The sequence below is a fragment of the Cnephaeus nilssonii genome (assembly GCF_951640355.1).
Source record: "Cnephaeus nilssonii genome assembly, chromosome: 3".
NCBI lineage: Eukaryota > Metazoa > Chordata > Mammalia > Chiroptera > Vespertilionidae > Cnephaeus > Cnephaeus nilssonii.
The window spans coordinates 79,580,026-79,600,620 of NC_137074.1; the positions used below are offsets into that span (position 1 = coordinate 79,580,026).

Below are 20,595 nucleotides of genomic sequence, written 5' to 3' on the forward strand. Positions count from 1 at the left end.
TTTGTAGGTACTCAACATCAAATCATCAGCTAACAAGTTGGTGAGAACTCCACTCCAGCATTTGCTGAGCAGCTACTTTGTGTCCAGCCTGGTGAATGGAACTCAGTAATGGCAACCTCTTCTTGATTTTATCCTTCCCTTCTCATTGAGGAGTGTTCCTGATGGCCAGAGAAAAGGCTGGGCTATTGGCTTAGAATCAGAAGAAGAAAGACCTATGACCATGCTAAGAATTCAAGGCTTTCTTTCACACGTAGATGAAGTATATACTTCTTCTACGAAACTGAGACACTTTCGAGAGAAAGAGGAACACTGTTAATAATGATGCCAGAACAACAGGTGTAAACCATAACCGTGCCTGAGAATAATGATTTTTCGGTAGATTTGCACTCCTGGCAAATAGATACTTTTTATCATGTTGACTGGGATGCTTTCCCAGCAAACCTCCCTTCAGTCTGTGGGTCGCCAGTTCCTACATCCACAGATCTATTGACATGGAGGAACGAGGGAAGGTGAGGCTCAGCTCAGGTCCTGAGGAGCTCACGCTTTAGCTGGTGAGACATGACACAAATAAGAGCAGATGAACAATAACAAAACAAAAGCAATTATACAAAATTTAAAACAGAAAATGATAAATGCTGGCCGACATGTCAGCACTTCAGGTGTGATCAGTATGTTCCAGGGAACATCAAGTGTCCAGGAGAAAGTAAAACATTTAAGAAAATAATATGTGGGCAACTAGAAAATGAGGATTTGATTGTATTTCTTGGTTTTGAGATATATTCCTTAAAAAGTTCATAATAAATAGAGAGGGTGGTGGAAGAGATGGGGTGAGGGAACAAGTTTTGGGGACACAGTAAATGCTTTATATATTTTAATTCATTTAAACCTAAAAAATAAATGAAATCATAAAGTCTAAATATTATCTTGCACATCTGTTACAGATAACCCTCTAATTCTCTAATTTGTCCTCCTACTGGCAGCTGTCTTTCCATTTAGGACCCCTTCTCAATAGCAAGCCTCTTGCAATGAATCTGGGACAAGGTATACTTTTGGCCCAGCTATTTTGGGAGACCATTTTAAATATAATTAATAAAATTTTAAAGTTAGATTTTGGCCTTAGTGCAATACATTTGAAAAAATTGTTATGCTTTATATTGAAATATTCTGAATAAGTTTAATTGCATTTTCAAGAAAAGAGTCTTGGAAACAGTTTATCTACTGTTTGGTGAGGTCAGGAAGATCCTAAAAACATAGAACTTTGAAAAGATGCTATTTTTATTAAAACATGCTAAAATGGTCATCTACGATCATCAAGGTCTTTCTGGTGTAAACTCATGGTGAATTCTTTAAGTGATAGCATAGCGTTTATTAAAAAATTGATACCCACTGTGCCAATTTCTTTAAAAATCCCTTTTGAAGCTTATGTAAGTTGTGCTAAATTTTGCACCTTGGAGAAAAGTCAAGTGATTCTGAGATTCCTATTTTTTAATGAAAAACTTGGATTAATCTTGAATATTTAAAGCCAAATACTTCCCAAGTGGTAAAACCATTTCCAGAGAAAGAACTAAGAATTAGATGACATTTTGAAAATAGCCTTAAGCAAAAGAGCAAAATACACCTTAACACCTTGCTGACCAGCTATTTCGAGCCAGAACTCGCTCATGCAGCAGCTACTTTTCGTTCAGTAGTTTTGGCAACCCATGGTTCTCCCTTACTGTTCCACAGGCCAGTGCTTTGTTCTTCAAAAATAATTCAGCTGTAGACATGCTGTTGCAGTAATTATGTTGGTAAATATGATGCCAAGAACCAAAAAAAAAAAAAAAGAAGAAGAAGACCCATGGGCATGAGGGAGAAAGCTACATGGGCAGAGGAACAAACGGTAAAATGTCCCAAAGGCAATATAGTTCACGTTTTTGCAAAACTGCTAGGAAGGTAGTTTACATGTAGTAAGCTGAAGGAGGAAGTCAGATAGGTAAGTGAGTCCCACCTAGAGAAATAAATTCCTCTCCCTTCTGGGCTTCCAAACTGCCTTATTTCTGTATTTTAATCTAATTCTTATTACACTGCAATATAATTGATTTTACATATGTTTGTCTTTTCCACCAGACTATGTGTTGTTTTTTATATAATGGGATCAAGATTTATTTATTTAGATTCCCATTTTCTAGCACTCTGCTGGACATAAAACAACTCTCAATAAATATTTTTAAATGCCACCCCCACAAAAGAACCAAGAAAAGGCCGCAAGATGAATAAGCTAGTCTATTGTAACTTTTGCCTTCACCTGTATATATCTCAAATTTGCAAATATAGCCACTCTCACTTTCACAAAGCATCCTTACTAAAAGTCCATATTTTATTATTTTTGCCGGATTATATGTCTTGAATCTGATGTGTCCTCTCCATGGAACATTGCTTCATCGAGTGAAAATAGCTATTCTGGAAAATATAAAGATTTTACTTTCAAGATAAAGGATCCAAAAGAGGTCCAACTTTGTAAAGACAGTTTGTGTTACATGTTTGTGAATTATCGTTCCGATGAAGGAATTAAGTATTTGCTCGAACCTCTTTCAAGTCATAGTTTTTGGAAATATGAGTGATTCAAGCAAAGGATCAGTTGACCAGTAATCTTTCCATCTGGCTTCTTCGTTAGTCAAATCAATATAATTAAACCAAGAAACTTCTTTATATCCATATAAGTAACATCTGTCCATGGTGATCTTTTAGCAAAGGTTTTGTGGTATTTGGTGACGGTATAAATTGGTTTGAGAAGTAATGAGATAGAAAACAATCCTTATTAAAAAATAAAATGGGCTCTAGCCAGTTTGGTTCAGTGGATAGAGCATCAGCCTGTGGACTGAAGGGTCCCGGGTTCCATTGCAGTCAAAGGCACATGCCTGGGTTGCAGGCTCCATCCCCAGCCCTGGTCGGGGCACGTGCTGGAGGCAACCAATTAATGTGTCTCTTTCATATCTAGGTTTCTCTCTGTGTGTCTCTCCCCCATCCCTTCCACTCTCTAAAAAAACTCAATGGCAAAAATCCTCCAGTGAGGATGAACAGAATAAATAAATAAATAAACAAACAAACAAACAAACAAATAAATAAATAAATAAATAAATAAATTGGTTACTTTAGTTATGCTTTGTGGGTCTCCAAATTGAACAGTTAGGCCTGAAATATTTGTATAATCCTCCAAGGCTGGTAAAATGTCTTTTTCTGCTCATTCTTCTTCAGAATCACTTTCACTGTTGGCTGCTATCATACTTCTCTTTTGCCTTTGTGATGTTCTAAAGTCAGACGCATTACTATCTTCTGACAAAGTACTATCTTCCGGCTGACTACCAAAGTCACCTGGCCAATCTGGCACAATGTCTGCACATAATTCGCTCAAACGTTCTTCTCTGCCATGACACATCTTTTTTAAAACTTTTGTCATAATAAAAGGTGGGTGGAAAGAATTGGATGTATTGCCCATCACATCTCTGGAAATACTGACTGACGAGTTGAGAAAAAGACACGAGTTAACTTGTGGCTGGTCAGCAACATTTGGACATGGAAACGTGAGTGTACTCATGACTGTCAGCAAGGTCGTACATGTGACCCGCAGCTGTTCCAGACGTCCCGGGCCTCTCCCCTGCCTCCCTCCCATGCGTTCACTTACTGTGCTTCTAAATGTACAATGATACTGGGAGTAAAAAAGGAACCCAAGGCCTCTAGGGCCCTTAGCTCCTGGGAGTTTCCTGTTAGGGTGGAGTGGGAGAGCAGACAAGACACACCAAAATAATTAAAAAAAAACCAATTTATTAAAAAGGATGATAAAAAAAAATGCTCAGGCTCTAGGATATTCTTGGAGAGGGTAATCATGGTACCTGCCAAGAAATGGCCTTGCAAAGAACAGAGGTGGGGCTTGATGGACAGGCAGCTCATAATAAAGATGGTGGTGGGGGTTGAAGAGGCACAGTAAATACTTTGCATGTTTTCCCATTTAAACCTTAATGAGTTAGGGAGCCAATGGCTCCTTCCATAATATATGGACTTTTTTCTTTTCTGTTTAAAGGACATTATAGAAGCAACAAATAAATGGCTGGTGTGTACCTTCTACTGTAGAAGAACAGGTAAAATTTCCTAAATTTACTAGCTGAGTAACTTTAGGAAGGTTGCTTAAACCACTTATAATCAATTATAAGTAAACTTTGTTCAAAATCATTTGAAAAAGTAATTTTCTCCTGTGAAATAAACATTGGTGAAAAATCAGAATAAGAAACTGCTGATTACCCTTTGGCCTGAACTTGCCAAGATAAAATTACCAGCAGTTAAGTAAATAAAACAGTGTCATGCTCTTATTTTTATCTTATTTTGTAAAACAGGTAAAAAGTTTTGCTATGTTCTTTATAAACACTGCCTTGTTGGAATAAGACAGAGACTGGAAAAGTAAAATCTAGAGATGACAAGCTCAGCTGTATTTTTTTAAGCACTATATTTTGAGGTTTCACCTTTTTTTCTTCGGAGGCCACAGCTGTGGAATTGTAAGAGGCACCTGACAGCTCTATCCAAGGGCACCGAACAGGAACCCCCCCCCCCCCCCAATAATGAAAAGGCCGTGACTCCAGGAGAGAGGTGTGTGCCCATCCGTCGAGCTGTGTCACAGTCAGATCTTGCTGCTGCTTTTGTTTCTTAATCTGTTTTTGGAGTTGTCCCTTCCAAGAAAACATTCCTTAAGTGCAACAGAAAGATGTGTATGGGTACTTCTTTTTAGTAACTGGCAGTTCGTCCAAAACAACCATTTCTATCATTTTACTGAAACCCCACCTTCCAAAAATCGCACAAAAACTGAAAACAAAACCACAGATCTGCCACTGAGACGAGGTTTGTCAGCCTCTGAGAGCCGACCAGAACGTCAATGTTGATTCAGCCCGTTCATTATTAGCAACTGAGAAAAACAACGCGCAGAGAGTTGAGGGAAATTATCCAGGATCACTCAGCTCCTTATGATAGCAAGGGAAAAATTTATAAAACATGCCTACTCGGTGCTAGGGTTTATGTTAGCTGCCTTATATAATTTATGCTTAGCTTTCACAACATTCCTAAAAGATTATCTCTCTATTTTATATATGAGAAAAGTATAACAGAGAAGATAGGACTTACCCAGAACTACTCCACAGTAAGTAGTTGTGTTGACTTTAAACCCAGGTCTGTCTGACTAAAAAAGTATACACACATTCTTTCCTCTCACCATTCTGCCTCTCTGGGTAGAGGTGGATCTTTCTAGAATGCAGAGGTTAGCATTCTGGTGCAGGCTCCTCCCAGTGCTGAGAGTCTTCGGGGCTATTGGAGGGGTGCTCCCCTCTGGTGCAGAAGTCGCTCTAAGGCGCTACTGGCCACGTGGGACTGGGCAGAGTGGCTGAGAGGCCTGTGGCTGGGCGTGAGGAACGTGCGTTGTTAGGACTGTGAGTGTGATGGTTAGCAGCTGGGAGAACACAGGAGTTCAGAAATCTGCCCTCTTAAACCTTTTTGGAGTCCTATCACCCGGTTGAAAGACAGATTCTTTAGTCAGAATTAATGATAGTGATAAATATATATATGATTTTTTTTAAATTAAGCTTTTCTTGCAGTAAACATACAAAAATATCTTGTTAATTTGCACTAATAATTGATGGACTGAAATGTTTTCCTTCCCAGGTGACACTGATTAAAGTATTTTCAGATGTCAAGAGAACATCATAGAGTCTGACTCTATAAAGTTTCAAAGTAAAAATATTCTCATTTTTTACTTTATTGGATATATGCAAAATTACCAACAGCTGCCCATAAAAGCAAAAACCCGATGTGTAAACCAGATGAGAACATTGATGATGTGGGTAAAGAAAAGGACACAGGAACCTAGCAGATCTATTATATGTGAATCATGTTTTAGCACATCATTGCAAGATTCTCACAGCCATTAATATTTATTAATAGTGACCTTGGAAAATACAAGTTACCCTACTGCTCCAATTAATCTATTAAAATTTTAGTAAAAGATTTTACATTAGTAAAACATTTTTACAAGTGTTTCATATGAATCTTATTTTCCAAAATAGCAAAAAGGGATATTTTTATTTTTTTAGTTTTGCATGTAAGAGCAGCATGTGACTTTTGGAAATGCCCCTGTTAGTTCAATTTAGATAGAGACAATAGATATTAAAATAAATGTAGACATACTTATAAATGATTATTTAGACTATTAGTCCACAGATCACTGCAAGTTCATTTGAATATTTCTGAATGATCAACAGCTTCTCATTTCAATGCTGAGATCTTTCAAACACACCAAACAAGTGGGATGTGTCAGATGATGTGGCATTTCGTATTTGTTTTTGAAAATGGGAATAAGTTACTATGGGTATAGGTCAGTGTCATTTCCTATTACAGAAGAAAGTAATAGGAGGGGCTGTGATACTTTTTTTCCATTTTTAAAAAAACACACAAAATTCCTTGCTCTTGTATAGCATATTGACCTCAAGGGATTTCAACTCATCACTTATGACCATGAATTCACTAATATGCCCACAGCACATCTGTGAAAAATAGACTTTATTACAGTTTACAGATGAATAGAATTGAGAATGATTAGCAGTAAATTGGTGGCAGAAAGGGAATAGAGACACTAATTTCAAACATACAGTTTATGGCAGGCAGAATAATGGCCCAGATCCTAATCCCCAACACCTGTGAATATGTTACATTAAAGGAGAATTAAGGTTGCAAGTGGAATCAAAGTTGTTAATCAACTGACCTTAAAATAGGGAGACCATCCTGGATTATCTAGGTGGGCTCAGTATAATGACAAGGATCCTTAAATAGTGAAAGAGGAAGTAGAAGAGATCAGAGTGATGTGGTAGAACTGCTTGACCCACTGTTGACTTTAAAGGTGAAAGAGGAATGCTGGGAAAAGCAAGAAGACAGATGCCACCACCCCCTACCCCCCCTCCCCACCCTCCCCACCCCGCCCTAGGGCCTCCAGAGGAATTCAGCCAGCCCTGCCCACTCCTTGATTTTAGCCTGGTGAGACCCGTGTTGAACTTCTGATCTAAAGAAGGCTAAGATAGTAAGTTTGTGATGTTTTAAGCAGCCAAGTTTGGTAACTTATTATAGCAACAATAGAAAACTAATAGACAACTGCTAATCAATTAGAAGCAATTAATATAAACACAATAATTAAGGAAGACAATATATAATCAATATATAATCTGAGTTACTAAAGAATAACATTTAACCTGGAAATGCAAGTCCATTTTGAAGTAATAAAAGTAGAAGCACACAAATTCCTTGGCATAAAGAAAGGTGGGAAAGGAAATATGTAAGAGGAATGTTTTTTTCTTCCACTAGAATACTACTAGAACACAAAGGAGATTAATAAAAAGAACATACTGATTTAAAGGATGAGGTAAGAGTTTTGAAAAGGCTATTTGAAAATGCTTTCCAGAAGCTGGGAATCTTTGTCCCTATTTTTACAATACATAGTGATCTATCTATTTTATCCACCTTGGATGGCTTAGATATATACTTGCCTGATGACAAAGGTCTAGATTGCATAATTTCTCATGGCCTCTCCAGCCTAACCACTTGATGCCAACTTGAGTCTCTTCAGTGCCATAAATATGTAGTTACCGCCTCTCTACTCATTGTAAACCAGAGTGAGACATAAATTTTGACTTCAATAAGTTCACAACCAACCATATTCAAGCTAGACAATGAGAAGAAACATAGAGCTGAATAAGTGACATATTGATTAAAACCCATTAAATATATAAAAATTAACTCACTTATTGATCATAAAAAAAACAGTATCTTTCGTCACCATAGCAGTGCACCAACTTATTGCAATGAGAATTTACCCTGCCTTTTCTAAAACATGACTAAGGAAAAAATAAAATAAAATTCTTTATTATAGAATTTCAGCTAAACAATACAGAAGAAATTATAAAATTAGATTCCATCTATACTCTATCTACAATGTAAACTTGCCATTTTATAACCCTACTTAAAAATAATGGATCTGGGCAATGATCACCAGTAGATGCTAAACCATTAAGTGAAATTTTATGGTGAATTTTATAATGGATGGATCAGGCTGAGACCACCTACACACAATAGTCTTAACAACACTAAGTATGATATCAACCATCAGGTACCTCTTTTGTGAGTTGCTAGGAAGTATATAGTACCACCTATAAAATATTATTTCCCCCCAAAACTGAATCCAAATATAATGCAACCTTCAAATTTAAATAGCTTTTCACAGGAAGTACAGTGATAGAAGAGCAAATTCAGAAATATGGAATGGAAGCAACCAGTTAAACATAGAATATGGACCAGGATGTATAACCCAATTTCTTCAGAAAATCAATGACATTTTAAAAGGGAAGGGAAAGAGGATCATTATAGAATAATAGAGATTTAAAAGACATAACAACCAAATGTAACATGTAGACCTTGTTTGGATCCTGACTCAAAAAAGAAAAAAGAAAAAAAATACAACTCTAAGAAGGCATTTTTAAGATCACCAGAGAAATTTAAATATGGACGAGGTAGAAAATATTATGGAATTATTATTGTTATAATGTGATAAAAACATGGAATTATTAAAAATATTTCTTATCTATTAGAGATGCATACTGAAATGTTCATAGATTTAAAAATAATAGATTAGAGCAGACATATGTGACATAGAGGCTAAAAAAACAATACAAAAAATCAATAAAACCAAGAGCTAGTTCTTTGAAAAGATAAACAAGTTTGATGAACCATTAGCCAGACTCATCAAGAAACAAAGAGAAGAGACCCAAATAAATAAAATCAGAAATGAAAGTGGAGAAGTAACCACAGACACCACAGAAATACAAAGGACTGTAAGAAAATACGATGAACAACTATATGCCAACAAGCTGGACAATGTGGATGAAATGGACAAATTCCTAGAAAAATACAATCTCCCAAAACTGAATCAGAAAGAATCAGAAAACCTGAATAGGCTAATAACAACTGATGAAATAGAAACAGTAATAAAAAGACTCCCAGCAAACAAAAGCCCTGGTCCAGATGGCTTCACTGGGGAGTTTTACCAAACATTCAAAGAAGAGTTAACACCTATCCTCGTCAAACTATTCCAAAAAACCCAAGAGGAAAGAATACTTGCAAGCTCTTTTTATGAGGCCAGCATTATCCTAATTCCAAAACCAGATAAAGACACTCCATTTCTCTCAATTAATATTTGACAAAGGAGGCACGAACATACAATGGAGTTAAGACAGTCTCTTTAATAAATGATGTTGGGGAAATTGGTCAGATACATGCAAAAAATATGAAACTAGATCCCCAACTTACATTATACACAAGAATAAACTCAAAATGGATAAAGGACTTAAATGTATGTTGTGAAATCATAAAAATCCTAGAAGAAACCATAGGCAGCAAAATCTCAGACATCTCTCGTAGTGATATGTTTACCAATACATCTCCTAGGGCGAAGGAAACTAAGGAGAAAATAAACAAATGGGACTACATCAAAATAAAACACTTCTGCACAGCAAAACATACCATCAACAAAATGAAAAGGGAGCCCACTGTATGGGAGAACATATTTGGTAATGATACATCTGATCAAGGGTCACTATCCAAAATATATAAGGAACTCATACAACTTAACAAAAGGGAGACAAACAATCCAATTTAAAAAATGGGCAGAGGACCTAAATAGACACTTCTCCAAAGTGGACATACAGTTGGATAAGAGACATATGAAAAAATGCTCAAAGTCGCTGATCATCAGAGAGATGCAAATTAAAACACCTCACACCTGTTAGAATGGCTAACATCAACAAATCAACAAATGAAAAATGCTGGCGAGGATGTGGAGAAAAGAGAACCCTAGTACACTGCTGGTGGGAATGCAGACTGGTACAGCCATTATGGAAAACAGCATGGAGTTTCCTCAAAAAGTTAAATATGGAACTGCCATTTGACCCAGTGATCCCACTTCTTGGAATATATACTAAGAAACCTGAAATACCAATCAGGAAAAAAATGTATGCACTCCTATGTTCATAGCAGCACAATTTACAATAGCTAAGATCTGGAAACAGCCCAAGTGCCCATCAGTAGATGAGTGGATAAAAATGCTGTGGTGCATTTATACCATGGAATACTATGCAGCAGTAAAAAAGAAGGATCTCTTACCCTCTGAGACAGCATGGAGGGACCTGAAGAGTATTATGCTAAGTGAAATAAGCCAGTCAGAGAAAGGTAAGTTTCATAGGATCTCACGCATATATGGAATCTAATGAACAAAATAAACTGATGAACAAATAGATCCAGAGACACAGAAGCCTAGACTTCAGAATCTCAGAGGGAAGGCGGGGGAGGATGGGTGGATGGGAAGTGATCATCCAAAGAACTTGTATGCATATATGGATAACCCCTGGACACAGACAGTAGGGTGGTGAAGACCTGGGGTGGGGGCAGGCTAGATGGGGTCAATGAGGGGAAAAGGGGGACATGTGTAATACTTTCAACAATAAAGATTTAATAAAAAAATAGATTTAAAAATATGATATCCAATTGTAACAGGATAGTAAGAAGCTAGGGAAATTCCGTGACAAGTGGAAACTGAGACAAAAATAATTAAACAAGGCCCAACAATTTGAGCAATTTACAGCCAGATAATGAATCACAAGGTTTTACCTTCCCTAACCAAGGACCCTGAGGAATAAATGCTTTACACATTCCAGACCGCAGAGGGGCCTAGGTTTCGGTCCCGCTTCAATGACGTTCTTTGAAAGTAAAACTAACCAGAAAAAAAACAAAACCCTGACCCTTCTATATGATCAATCGACATATTGAAGGACACACCTGACCTGGAAAGTTAATGAATATTCTGTTAAGACCCTCCCGTGTGACCTCCCCTAGGACTCCCACCAGCTAGGGAGAGATTAAAAGCCTCAAAACAAAGGACCCACGGCGCACTGTTCTTTCCCAGGACATTTCTCCGGAGCCAAAGCAGCCCAGCTTAGGCTCTCCTGCTGCTGCTTCTATTCTAAGCCCTGCCTTGTCTCCCTGTCCCCAACTTTAGTAAACACATCCTCCAAGTCACCTGGACTCAGTGGTGAAATCTTTGCTGCACAAAGTCAAAAACCCACACACTACTGGCCCGTTCAAGGCAGACCCGCTCTGGGCCCAGTCCCTGTCCAGCCACGCCATTAAAATAGTCAAGTAACATAATGTGTAAGAAGAATACATGGAACAAGATTAGTAAAAAAGTTATATGTATTCAAGTTGCATGATGAGACACGAGGGCCATTATAATATTCTCTCCCCTTATGTTTGAATGTTCCATAATAAAAATATCTTAAAGGATTACAAGAGTAGTAGAGAAATAAAAGGGTAACTAGTCCATTTGATTATCGCTCATCATTTAACTAGTGAACCATCACAAGAGAACTATCACTTCTAATGCTCCGTAAATACAGGAGCAGTAGATCTGTTTCTGTTTGTGTGGAGTTATAGTATACAGCGTCCAGTCACTTTTTATAGTAAAGAGTGAGTGTGATGGGGGAATATTTGCAAATTTCAAATTCTTTATGGCTTATATGATCAAGGTTAATGTGGTTATATTTGTCCAAGTTCCTGAATCTCAATTTTTTGGTAACTATAATTAGCTTGTTTTATTAAAGTGATTATTTTACATAAAATCTAGTCTAGACATTTAATTAACAATGTTACTCCCTTGCCTGATTTTAAAGTACAACCGAGACTTCTCTATGAGAAGCAAGGGGCTGCAGGAAAAAACAGATTCATCTGAGTATATATGAATAAATGCCAGATCTGATCTACAATAGTTCAAGTTATGGGCTTAAATATCAGAAGTTCATGGAAAAGCTCCTTAGCAATAATCCTAGCAGTGGAGCAAAATATAAATCTCAGACTGTTCAGAAGCCTTTGAGAGCATTCATAATAGATGATCTCTGTTTTAAAAAGTGTTATTCTTTAAAAAGGTCTTATCTGCAAATAATTTTACTGAACAAGACTTGAAGCTGCCCACATCCTCCAAATTATATTTTAATGTGATTAAAAACATTTTCAATGAAATGTTATACTTTATTATATATGAAAACTCTAATCTTTGTGTCTGACATACTAAAAAATTTTTCAAAATATGATACTTTTTATTTTGGATACCGTTGTAATTAACCTAGTTATTCTTAACAGGAAAGAAGCAAAGGGAAGGACAAATAGCCGGCATATCATTTGTGCAGCTTTGCCAGCAAGCGCAGTTTATTGCTTCCCAGGAGGCCCCGGGTCTATTCCCCACGGATGGCTGGGGGTAGGGACTGAACGGGGTGGGGAATAGAGGCATGCCTAGTAAAGTCCGGGTGACACAGGGAAGGCACTTGTCTGTCAGTCACACCGGGGAACAGGTCATTGGCTAGAGTAGGCATGGCCCAGCACTGGAAGATTTGAGATACAAAGGAGTTCACTCTCTTGCTTATTGCTTTCTTAGTTTGCTCTTGGTTGGCTCCGGGTCCCTCTTGTTTGACTCCTGACCTGCAGGGCTCTCATGCTCCTGCATTTGCCCAAAGGTCCCACAGCCATGTGGGCCCCAACAGTGGACTAATGGACTGAACTAGCCGGATGCTGTACCAGACCCAATTCCAACACGGAACGGAAGCTCTGGGCACTGGCTCTGCTTCTAGATCTGCTGAATCCCCAGCTGCACTTCTTCCAGGATGGGATTAAAGGAAGCGGGACTTTGAAAACCCAGGGATGTAATTCCATGCAAATAAAAATCTCGCATCCTCCCTCTCGAGCCTCAGGAAATACTTTGCCTCTAGATATCATAAGGCCGCCACCTCCCAGCACCCAGTGGGGAAGAAGATCCCACGCTTCTACCGGTAACATTTTTATTTATTTTTCCTCTTTCTATTTTTTTATGTTTTGTTTTTGTTTTTAAATCTTTATTGTTGAAAATATTACATATGTCCCCTTTTTTCTCCCATTGACCCCTTATAGCCCACCCCTGCCCCCCATCCCAGGCCTCCAACACCTATTGTCTATGTCCATGGGTTACGCATCAATAACATTTGTAAAGGTAGCTTCTCATGAAGAGGCATCCAGAAAGCCATAGTTGTTATTTTCCTCCAAAAGAAAGTTAAGGAACTGGGGGTTGGGAGGGGGGGAAGGGGGGATTACTCCACATAAGCTATATTACAGAGATTTAAACCAGGTGTTTCAGCTTATTTTTTCCCTATGCAATCTAAGTATGTGCTCAGGGATTGTAGGTATAATGGCAATGAAGGTGATTATTTCTGTAGTACATGCAGAATATGCATCACATATTCTTTGATGTAAGGAATTGTGCCATGGATAACAATTATGAAGAGGATTTGTAATTCCGGCATTCGATTCAGCTGAGGATGGAGAAGAAATGGTGTTGCCCTCACAATTTATGTATCATGTAACACCCGTCACTTTTAGCTCTCCTTCCCAGGCCCGAGAGACAAGCATCTTACCGACTACCGCCTCAGTGTATTTCCCTTCCGAGGGAAGAGGGAAGTACTGATTTGGTGATAAATTGCTGCCATATCCCAGAAGAAAACCTTCCAGTTTTACATTAGGGTTTGGACGCAGGAACTTCAAGAAGATAGAGTCACTTGTGGTGTTGATGTGGACTTTCAGGCTCGGCCTTTTACCTGAAGGTGGGAATGAAAAAACAGGTGGCTGTTACTTTACCTCATGAGCATCCCAGCACAAGTTTGGAGCTAAGGTTAGTTGTTATCGGAAAGCATTTTATACACTTAGTTACTCAATATTATGACACACCCACAGGAATAGAGGAAATACAGGTAATTTTGAGGTCACAGAAAACAGGTTTTTTAACACATAAAGTAGTCTAGACTACAAGGTAAAATGATGGGGTTTAATATTTAGCGATGTGCCATTGAGCAGGTAGGTGGGATTTCAGGCTATTTTGGCTATCCACAATTGGCCAGAACCTCCGTTTTATACATACTGTCTGGGAATGGTGACAAGATCTGTGGTTGGTAAATTAAATTACTGCACTGGGAGAACCCCAGCTTCCTCAGTGCTGCTCTTGTGTTGCACTCCACAGGACTTCGTAATTACAGAGTTGGAGAGGGAGGGAAATGGGAAGAGTTCAGCTTAGGGGTAACTGAGATGGTAGAATAGGGAATTCTGAAAGACAAATGTGGAGGAGAAAAATGCTTAGTTCTATTTGGAGGTCACTGGGACAGTGAGACAATTACATGGAGATGCCCAACAGTAAGTCAAATATTTAAGTGTGGTACTCAGGAGTGGGCTATAGATCCAGCTGGTATCATCCTATATAATAAAGAGGTAATATGAAAATTGACCATCACTCCAACACACAAGATGGCCTCCCCCATGTGGTCAAAGATGGCCACCCCCATGTGGACACAAGATGGCCACCACAAGATGGCCAGCAGGGGAGGGCAGTTGTGGGCAATCAGGCCAGCAGGAGAGGGCAGTTGGGGGCAACCAGGTCTGTAGGGGAGGACAGGTGGGGGGTGACCCAGGCCTGCAGGGGAGGACAGTTTGGGGGGACCAGGGCTGCAGGGGAGGGCAGTTGGGGGCAACCAGGCCTGCAGGGGAGGGCAGTTTGGGGGGACCAGCCTGCAGAGGAGGGAAGTTGGGGGACCAGGCTTGCAGAGGAAGGCAGTTGGGGGCAACCAGGCCTGCAGGGGAGGGCAGATGGGAGGGACAAGGCATGCAGGAGAGGGCAGTTGGGGGGGACCAAGCCTGCAGGAGAGGGCAGTTGGCGGCGACCAGGCCAGCAGAGGAGGGCAGTTAGGGGTGACCAGGCCTCCAGGGGAGGGCAGTTGGTGGTGGCCAAGCCTGCAGGGGAGGGAAGTTGGGGGAACCAGGCCTGCAGGGGAGGGCAGTTGGGGGTGACTAGACCGGCAGGGGAGGGCAGTTAGGGGTGACCAGGCTGGCAAGGGAGGGCAGTTAGGGGGGACCAGGCTGGCAGGGAAGCAGTTAGGCATCAATCAGCTGGCAGGGGAGTGGTTAGGCGGCGATCAGGTTGGCAGGCAGAAGCGGTTAGGGGCAATCAGGCAGGTAGGCAGGCAAGAGGTTGGGAGCCAGCAGTCCTGGATTGTAAGAGGGGTCCCAGATTGGAGAGGGTGCAGACTGGGCTGAGGGACACACACACACACCCACCGCCCCCGTGCATGAATTTCGTGCACTGGGCCTCTAGTTTGTTTATAAATGATCATTGGCTGAATTTTCTGAGAAAGATTGTAGAGTGAGGAGAGAAAACTTAAGTTGTTAAGGCATTAAAATTTTTATTTATTGATTTTAGAGGGAGAGAGGGAGAGAAACATCAATTCTTGTATGTTCCCTAACCGGGGATCGAACTAGCAACCTCAGCATATTGGAATGATACTCTAACCAACTGGCTTTTTTTTTTTTTTTTTTTTTTTTGTGAAGGCAACAGGTGCAAATAATCACAATAACTGTGATCAATCAGTGAGGAAGACAATTGTTCTTTGTCTTTCAGGCAGAAGGAGCTGAGTTCAAATTCCAGGTCTGCCACATACTTATGGCTGCTGGCCACTCACTGAATAGGCTGAGCCTTGGTTTCCCTTTCCTAATTCGTAAATTATGGATAATAGATAACAATACCTACTTTAACAGGATGTTTACAAAGATTAGTGCAAATGGTCCCATCTCAAAGTTGGCATGTAGTAATTACTTAATAATTGGTTACTTGATCAGGTCGATTGCTAACACATTAGCCACAATTCAGAAATCCAAAATTGATTTGTAAGGTTTTTGTAACTTCACACCAAATTAATTTGGTAACAAACCTGATCTGAACTGTCATTAAGTCTTCTTAGTCTTTCATAATCTCATCAAATAGTCAGTGTGACTATTCACATGTTTACTTGTAGAAATACTAATGTGTTTAATTAAGGGTTGTTGGTCAAGACTCCACTGAAGAGATTACTTAATGTATGGTCTAGGCATCCTAATACATTTCTAGAATCCAAAGATTTTCTGAGTTCAAAAATATGTCTGGCTAAAAATTTTAGATAAAAAATTGTGAGCCTCAAATATTTTCTTCCTCTATTCCACAGGAATTTCATGTTTCTAAAATATTGTAACTATTCAGAAAATTGCACTTACTAATTTAATATCTCACATTTCCTTCCTCATTAATAAAAGACTTGTATATATACCAGTCAGCACCTCTGAAAGCATGGGGTTTCCCAAAGTCATCACATTCCAGTCAAAATCAGCCCGGACCACCTCAGTATAGCTACATAAAAGGATTCTATTAGGCCTTTGAAAAACTAAACACAGCCCCTTCTTGAATACCAGGTTGTGGAAATGAACCACTCTCTTACCTCAGCAGTCAGTACTACTATTTCTAGATATGTGCATAGTACTTTGTACTTCCCAAGAATTTGATGTTATTTCCATGAACTTCTTGTTTCTGAGAAGCAAGCTATTCCTACACTTGTAACAAAATTGAAACCCAGAGACAATGGGTTTTTAAAGTCTGAGGAAGATACCTAGTCCAGTTCACCTAGTCCAAACAGCTAAACTAAGGGAGACATACCCCGTCACTCTGCAAGTCAGATCTCAGGCTCAAAACTGGGTCTCAGGTTCTCTCTAGGCTGGACTTCTTTTGTTTTTATTGAGACCTTTGTTACCACCCACTAGAGTAAGGAGTGGCCAGCCCCCAGACCATAACACTTAAGTTGATGTTAACTTCTGATGTTTTGTCCTAAACTTCATTAGATTTCGATGAGATGATTTACACTTCAGATACAACAGATTTTATCCAAGCCAAATTTTCTTATCTTAGTTGTGTGACTAAATTAACCCCAGAGTTACTCCATCCTGCTCACTAGATGGAGCAAATATAAGTCAAGCACATATTCTGTTACCTTAGAACCTTATCAGGTCTCACAATAAATGAAAACACAGCCAGCCTGTTTCAGCACCTTGTAAGGAATCTTAGTGTGCTTGGGCTGCACACACATTTGACTAAGTGCCAAGAGTCACAGCATCATCAGATTAGACCTTTGCTATAAATTTTGGCATGATGTACCACATTATTACTCCCCTTGGCCAGTGGAAAGGATGGCTACACCAAGTGAGAAAAAGGCAGGCTGTAAACAGAATCACAGACCAGCAGAAATGGGAGTGTTCTCATTTCCTCTGCACAGGAATTTTCATATCTCCAGTCTTTTCCCCCTTTTCCTAATAATCTATATCAACAAATACATCAATAGCCCTGGCTGGTTTGGCTGAGTAGATAGAGTGTCGGCCAGCGGACTGAAGGGTCCCAGGTTCGATTCCGGTCAAGGGCACATGCCTGGGTTGCAGGCTCGATACCCAGTAAGAGGCGCGTAAGAGGCAGCTGATCAATGATTCTCTCTCATCATTGATGTCTCTCTCTCTCCTCCTCTCTCTTCCTCTCTGAAATCAATAAAAATATATTTTTAAAAAAAACAACAAAAAAAACAAATACATCAACATCATGTGATTTTTTAAATGAATTGGTGGTTAGCTTCCCTACATAATAAAAAAATTCCAATTCATACTACTTTCTACAGCTAAAAATTTTAAAGTCCTATAAAAGAGAAACACACACAGACAAATATTACCTCAAAAACCACAGCATCATCAACTTCATATTTTGAGACTGTCATCCTAGTTCTTTATTTGGAAGTAGGCACTCAAATCCTTTCATTATCTAGCCACACATTACTTCTTCTCTTATAGCTTCTCAACTTATCCTACTTTTCTTTCTTTCTTTTTTTTTTAGCAGTATAATTTTCTCATATTCTTCAATGCATATGAAGCCCTGGCCCTACACCTATGCTCACATTATCACTGGTATGGTTACTTCTGTCTTAGGTTTGTTTCTCTCCACTTCTTTGCTCATCCAGTTATAACCCCATTAATTCTTTCAGTGCTCAGCAAAAAGATTAAGCAAATTTTTTCTTTTGCATATTTAGAGTACCATTAAACTCTATGCTCTTGGACAATTTCCCCAATATTTTAGGAGATATCTGTGCATTCTATATTAATTTTTAATCATTGATAAAATCATCTTCACTCTGAGTAATTCTGGCTTAATGGTTTGAAACACTAGATCATGTAGTGACAATTATCTTTCAACAGTTAGTATGAAGGCCTCTGGTGAATGACTTAGAGATTATCTATATATATAAAAGGCTGATATGCTAAGTGTCGGATCATCTGGCCGGTCACTATGATGCACAGTGACCACAGGGGGAAGATGCTCAATGCAGTAGCTGCTGAGCTGCAGTGACTTGGCAGTAGCAGTTCTCGGGTGATGCACCCTGAAACCAGAGAGGAGGGAGCTTGATTCCTAGTGGGGCTGCGCGATTCCACCTTTGGCCATGGTTTATGTTGTTGCTGAGGCACTGTTGGCCCCGAATCTGGTTTACTGCACACTTGCATTTGCATTCCACACCCTGTATGACAGCAACTTTGCAGAGTGCCCTCTCTCAGTCTGGAACGCCTAAGGGGATGTTGGAGAGCCAGTTTGTGCCCAATCCTTGCAGGCCAGGCTGAGGGACCCCACCTGTCAGAGGGACCCTGCTCACACCACAGACGCCTTTCAAGCCACAGTGCTACCCCAGGTGCCACTGGCCAGGGAGGGACCGAGGAAGGTTGGCATGCCCAGCCCCATCTAACCCAGTCCTGCCACGCCAGCCACCTTCTAATTAATTTCCTTTCAATGTGCACGAATCCATGCACCGGGTCACTAGTAGAACAATAATACAACAAGATAGAAGCTTAACGAGGAAAATGTTTATAAGTAAAATGGCATATATGTCACCCAGAAAACCTGATGAGTACAGAGAAACAAGAGTAGAAAAACACTTATTTGTACTATACAGTAAACAAAGCAAATGCCAAGAGTGAGAGAAAGTAAAGAATGTAAACCTTTAGAAAAGTAACACTGGAATGGCTGAGAAAAAGACTGCATAGTGGCAAAGTGGATTATTGGATCTATGGCAATTGTTTCTCATCCTCTCTTTGCAACACCCTAGAGTATCTCTAAATATTTCAAAGGGGGTTGTGAAATTCTTTAAGAAAAAAAGTCTTTCAAAACAAAATTACAGTTAATCCCCTTTTAATTTTCAAAAGTAAATACATGCCCTGTGGCATTAAAAACAACGAGGGAGGTGGTGAGGTTAGAAAATCAGACAAAAGGTAGACCCTATAAGTCCATAGAATTCTCTCTATCAACACAAGGAAGTGGGTTGCTGTTGCTGGGGGCACAGGTGCTGAGCAAACATTTCATGTTGAACCTAGAGTTCTGAGTGGCTGTGGTCAGTTTCAATAAAGCTCTGACCAAACACACAGTACAAACAGGTGGCACTTAAACCAGTTCAACTCCTGCAGACATCCAGGCACGATGTGTGAGAAAGGAATTATCATTACAGCCCTTTCAGTAGGAGGAATTCTTTCATGTCTATATGTATTTGTAATACATATGTCAATTACAGAACTTGTATCCATCATATTTAAAATAATGCTTTCTATTCAGTAAGAGGACAACACATTTAAGAAAAAGGGGCAAAAGATTCAAATTGATTTTTCACTAAAGGAGATAACCAACAAGCAAAATGAAAAGATACTCAGGGTCATCAGATGTTTTCTGTAAGAGGCCAAATAGTAAATATTATAGGCTTTTCAGGCTGGAGGCTTTCTACCTAACTTAACTACTCAACTCTGCCTAATCAACTCAACTATAGCACTAAAGCAGCTACAGACATTATGTAAACAAATGAATGTGTCTGTGTTCCAATAAAACTATATTTATAAAAATAGGCAGCTTGATTTAGCTACCAGTTCATAGTTTACAAACTCTTGGTCAACACCACTAGTCTTCGGGGAAATGCAAGTTAAAACCATGATGATATACCACACACATAAGAATAGCTAAATTAAAAAGACTGTCAAGTGTTAGGCAGGATTTGGTACAAGTAGAGTCCTCATACATTTTGAGAATGTTAACAGGTATAGTCATGTGTGAAATTGTTGGGCAGTTACCAAATAACCCATCAAGTTCATTCCCAGGTATTTACCCAGGAGATATAAAAACATAAGTCTATGCAAATATTCAAAACAGCACAAAATTTGAAACAACCCAAATGTCCATCAAGAGTTGAATGAATAAACAAAAATTATAACATCCATATAATGGGATATGACTCAGCAATAAAACAGAACACATTATTTATGTAATTCAACATGGCACATCATCATGGGTCATAACTTTCCTCATCTCCTTCTGATGGAAGGTCATCCAAATATCTTGCCATTACAGCACTGGTGAAAGTAGTTTTAATAGTGCCTGACATTATTATTTGCCATTCAACAAATGGCACATATATAAAATGAGCAAGTTCTTTCAGGATTTATTATGCTCCAAGAACTGACAATTGTAAATTTTTAATCTATTCTATGTTTTTATAGTGTAAATTGAAAGCAGAAAACATTCCAATGCCTTATGGTCACAGCAGCTTG

At 39.2% G+C, this 20,595-nt stretch overlaps 1 protein-coding gene across 31 annotated transcripts in view; it reads right to left on the reverse strand.

Annotated features, from left to right (window-relative positions):
• The window catches only part of ABI3BP (ABI family member 3 binding protein), a 245,497-nt gene that overhangs the window by 171,612 nt on the left and 53,290 nt on the right, over positions 1–20,595 (reverse strand). For all 31 annotated transcript variants that reach the window (XM_079766383.1, XM_079766388.1, XM_079766365.1 and 28 more), the window contains exon 2: positions 13,548–13,727. In XM_079766383.1, the coding sequence (XP_079622509.1) occupies positions 13,548–13,727 (180 nt within the window). The remainder of the gene's footprint in view (positions 1–13,547; positions 13,728–20,595) is intronic.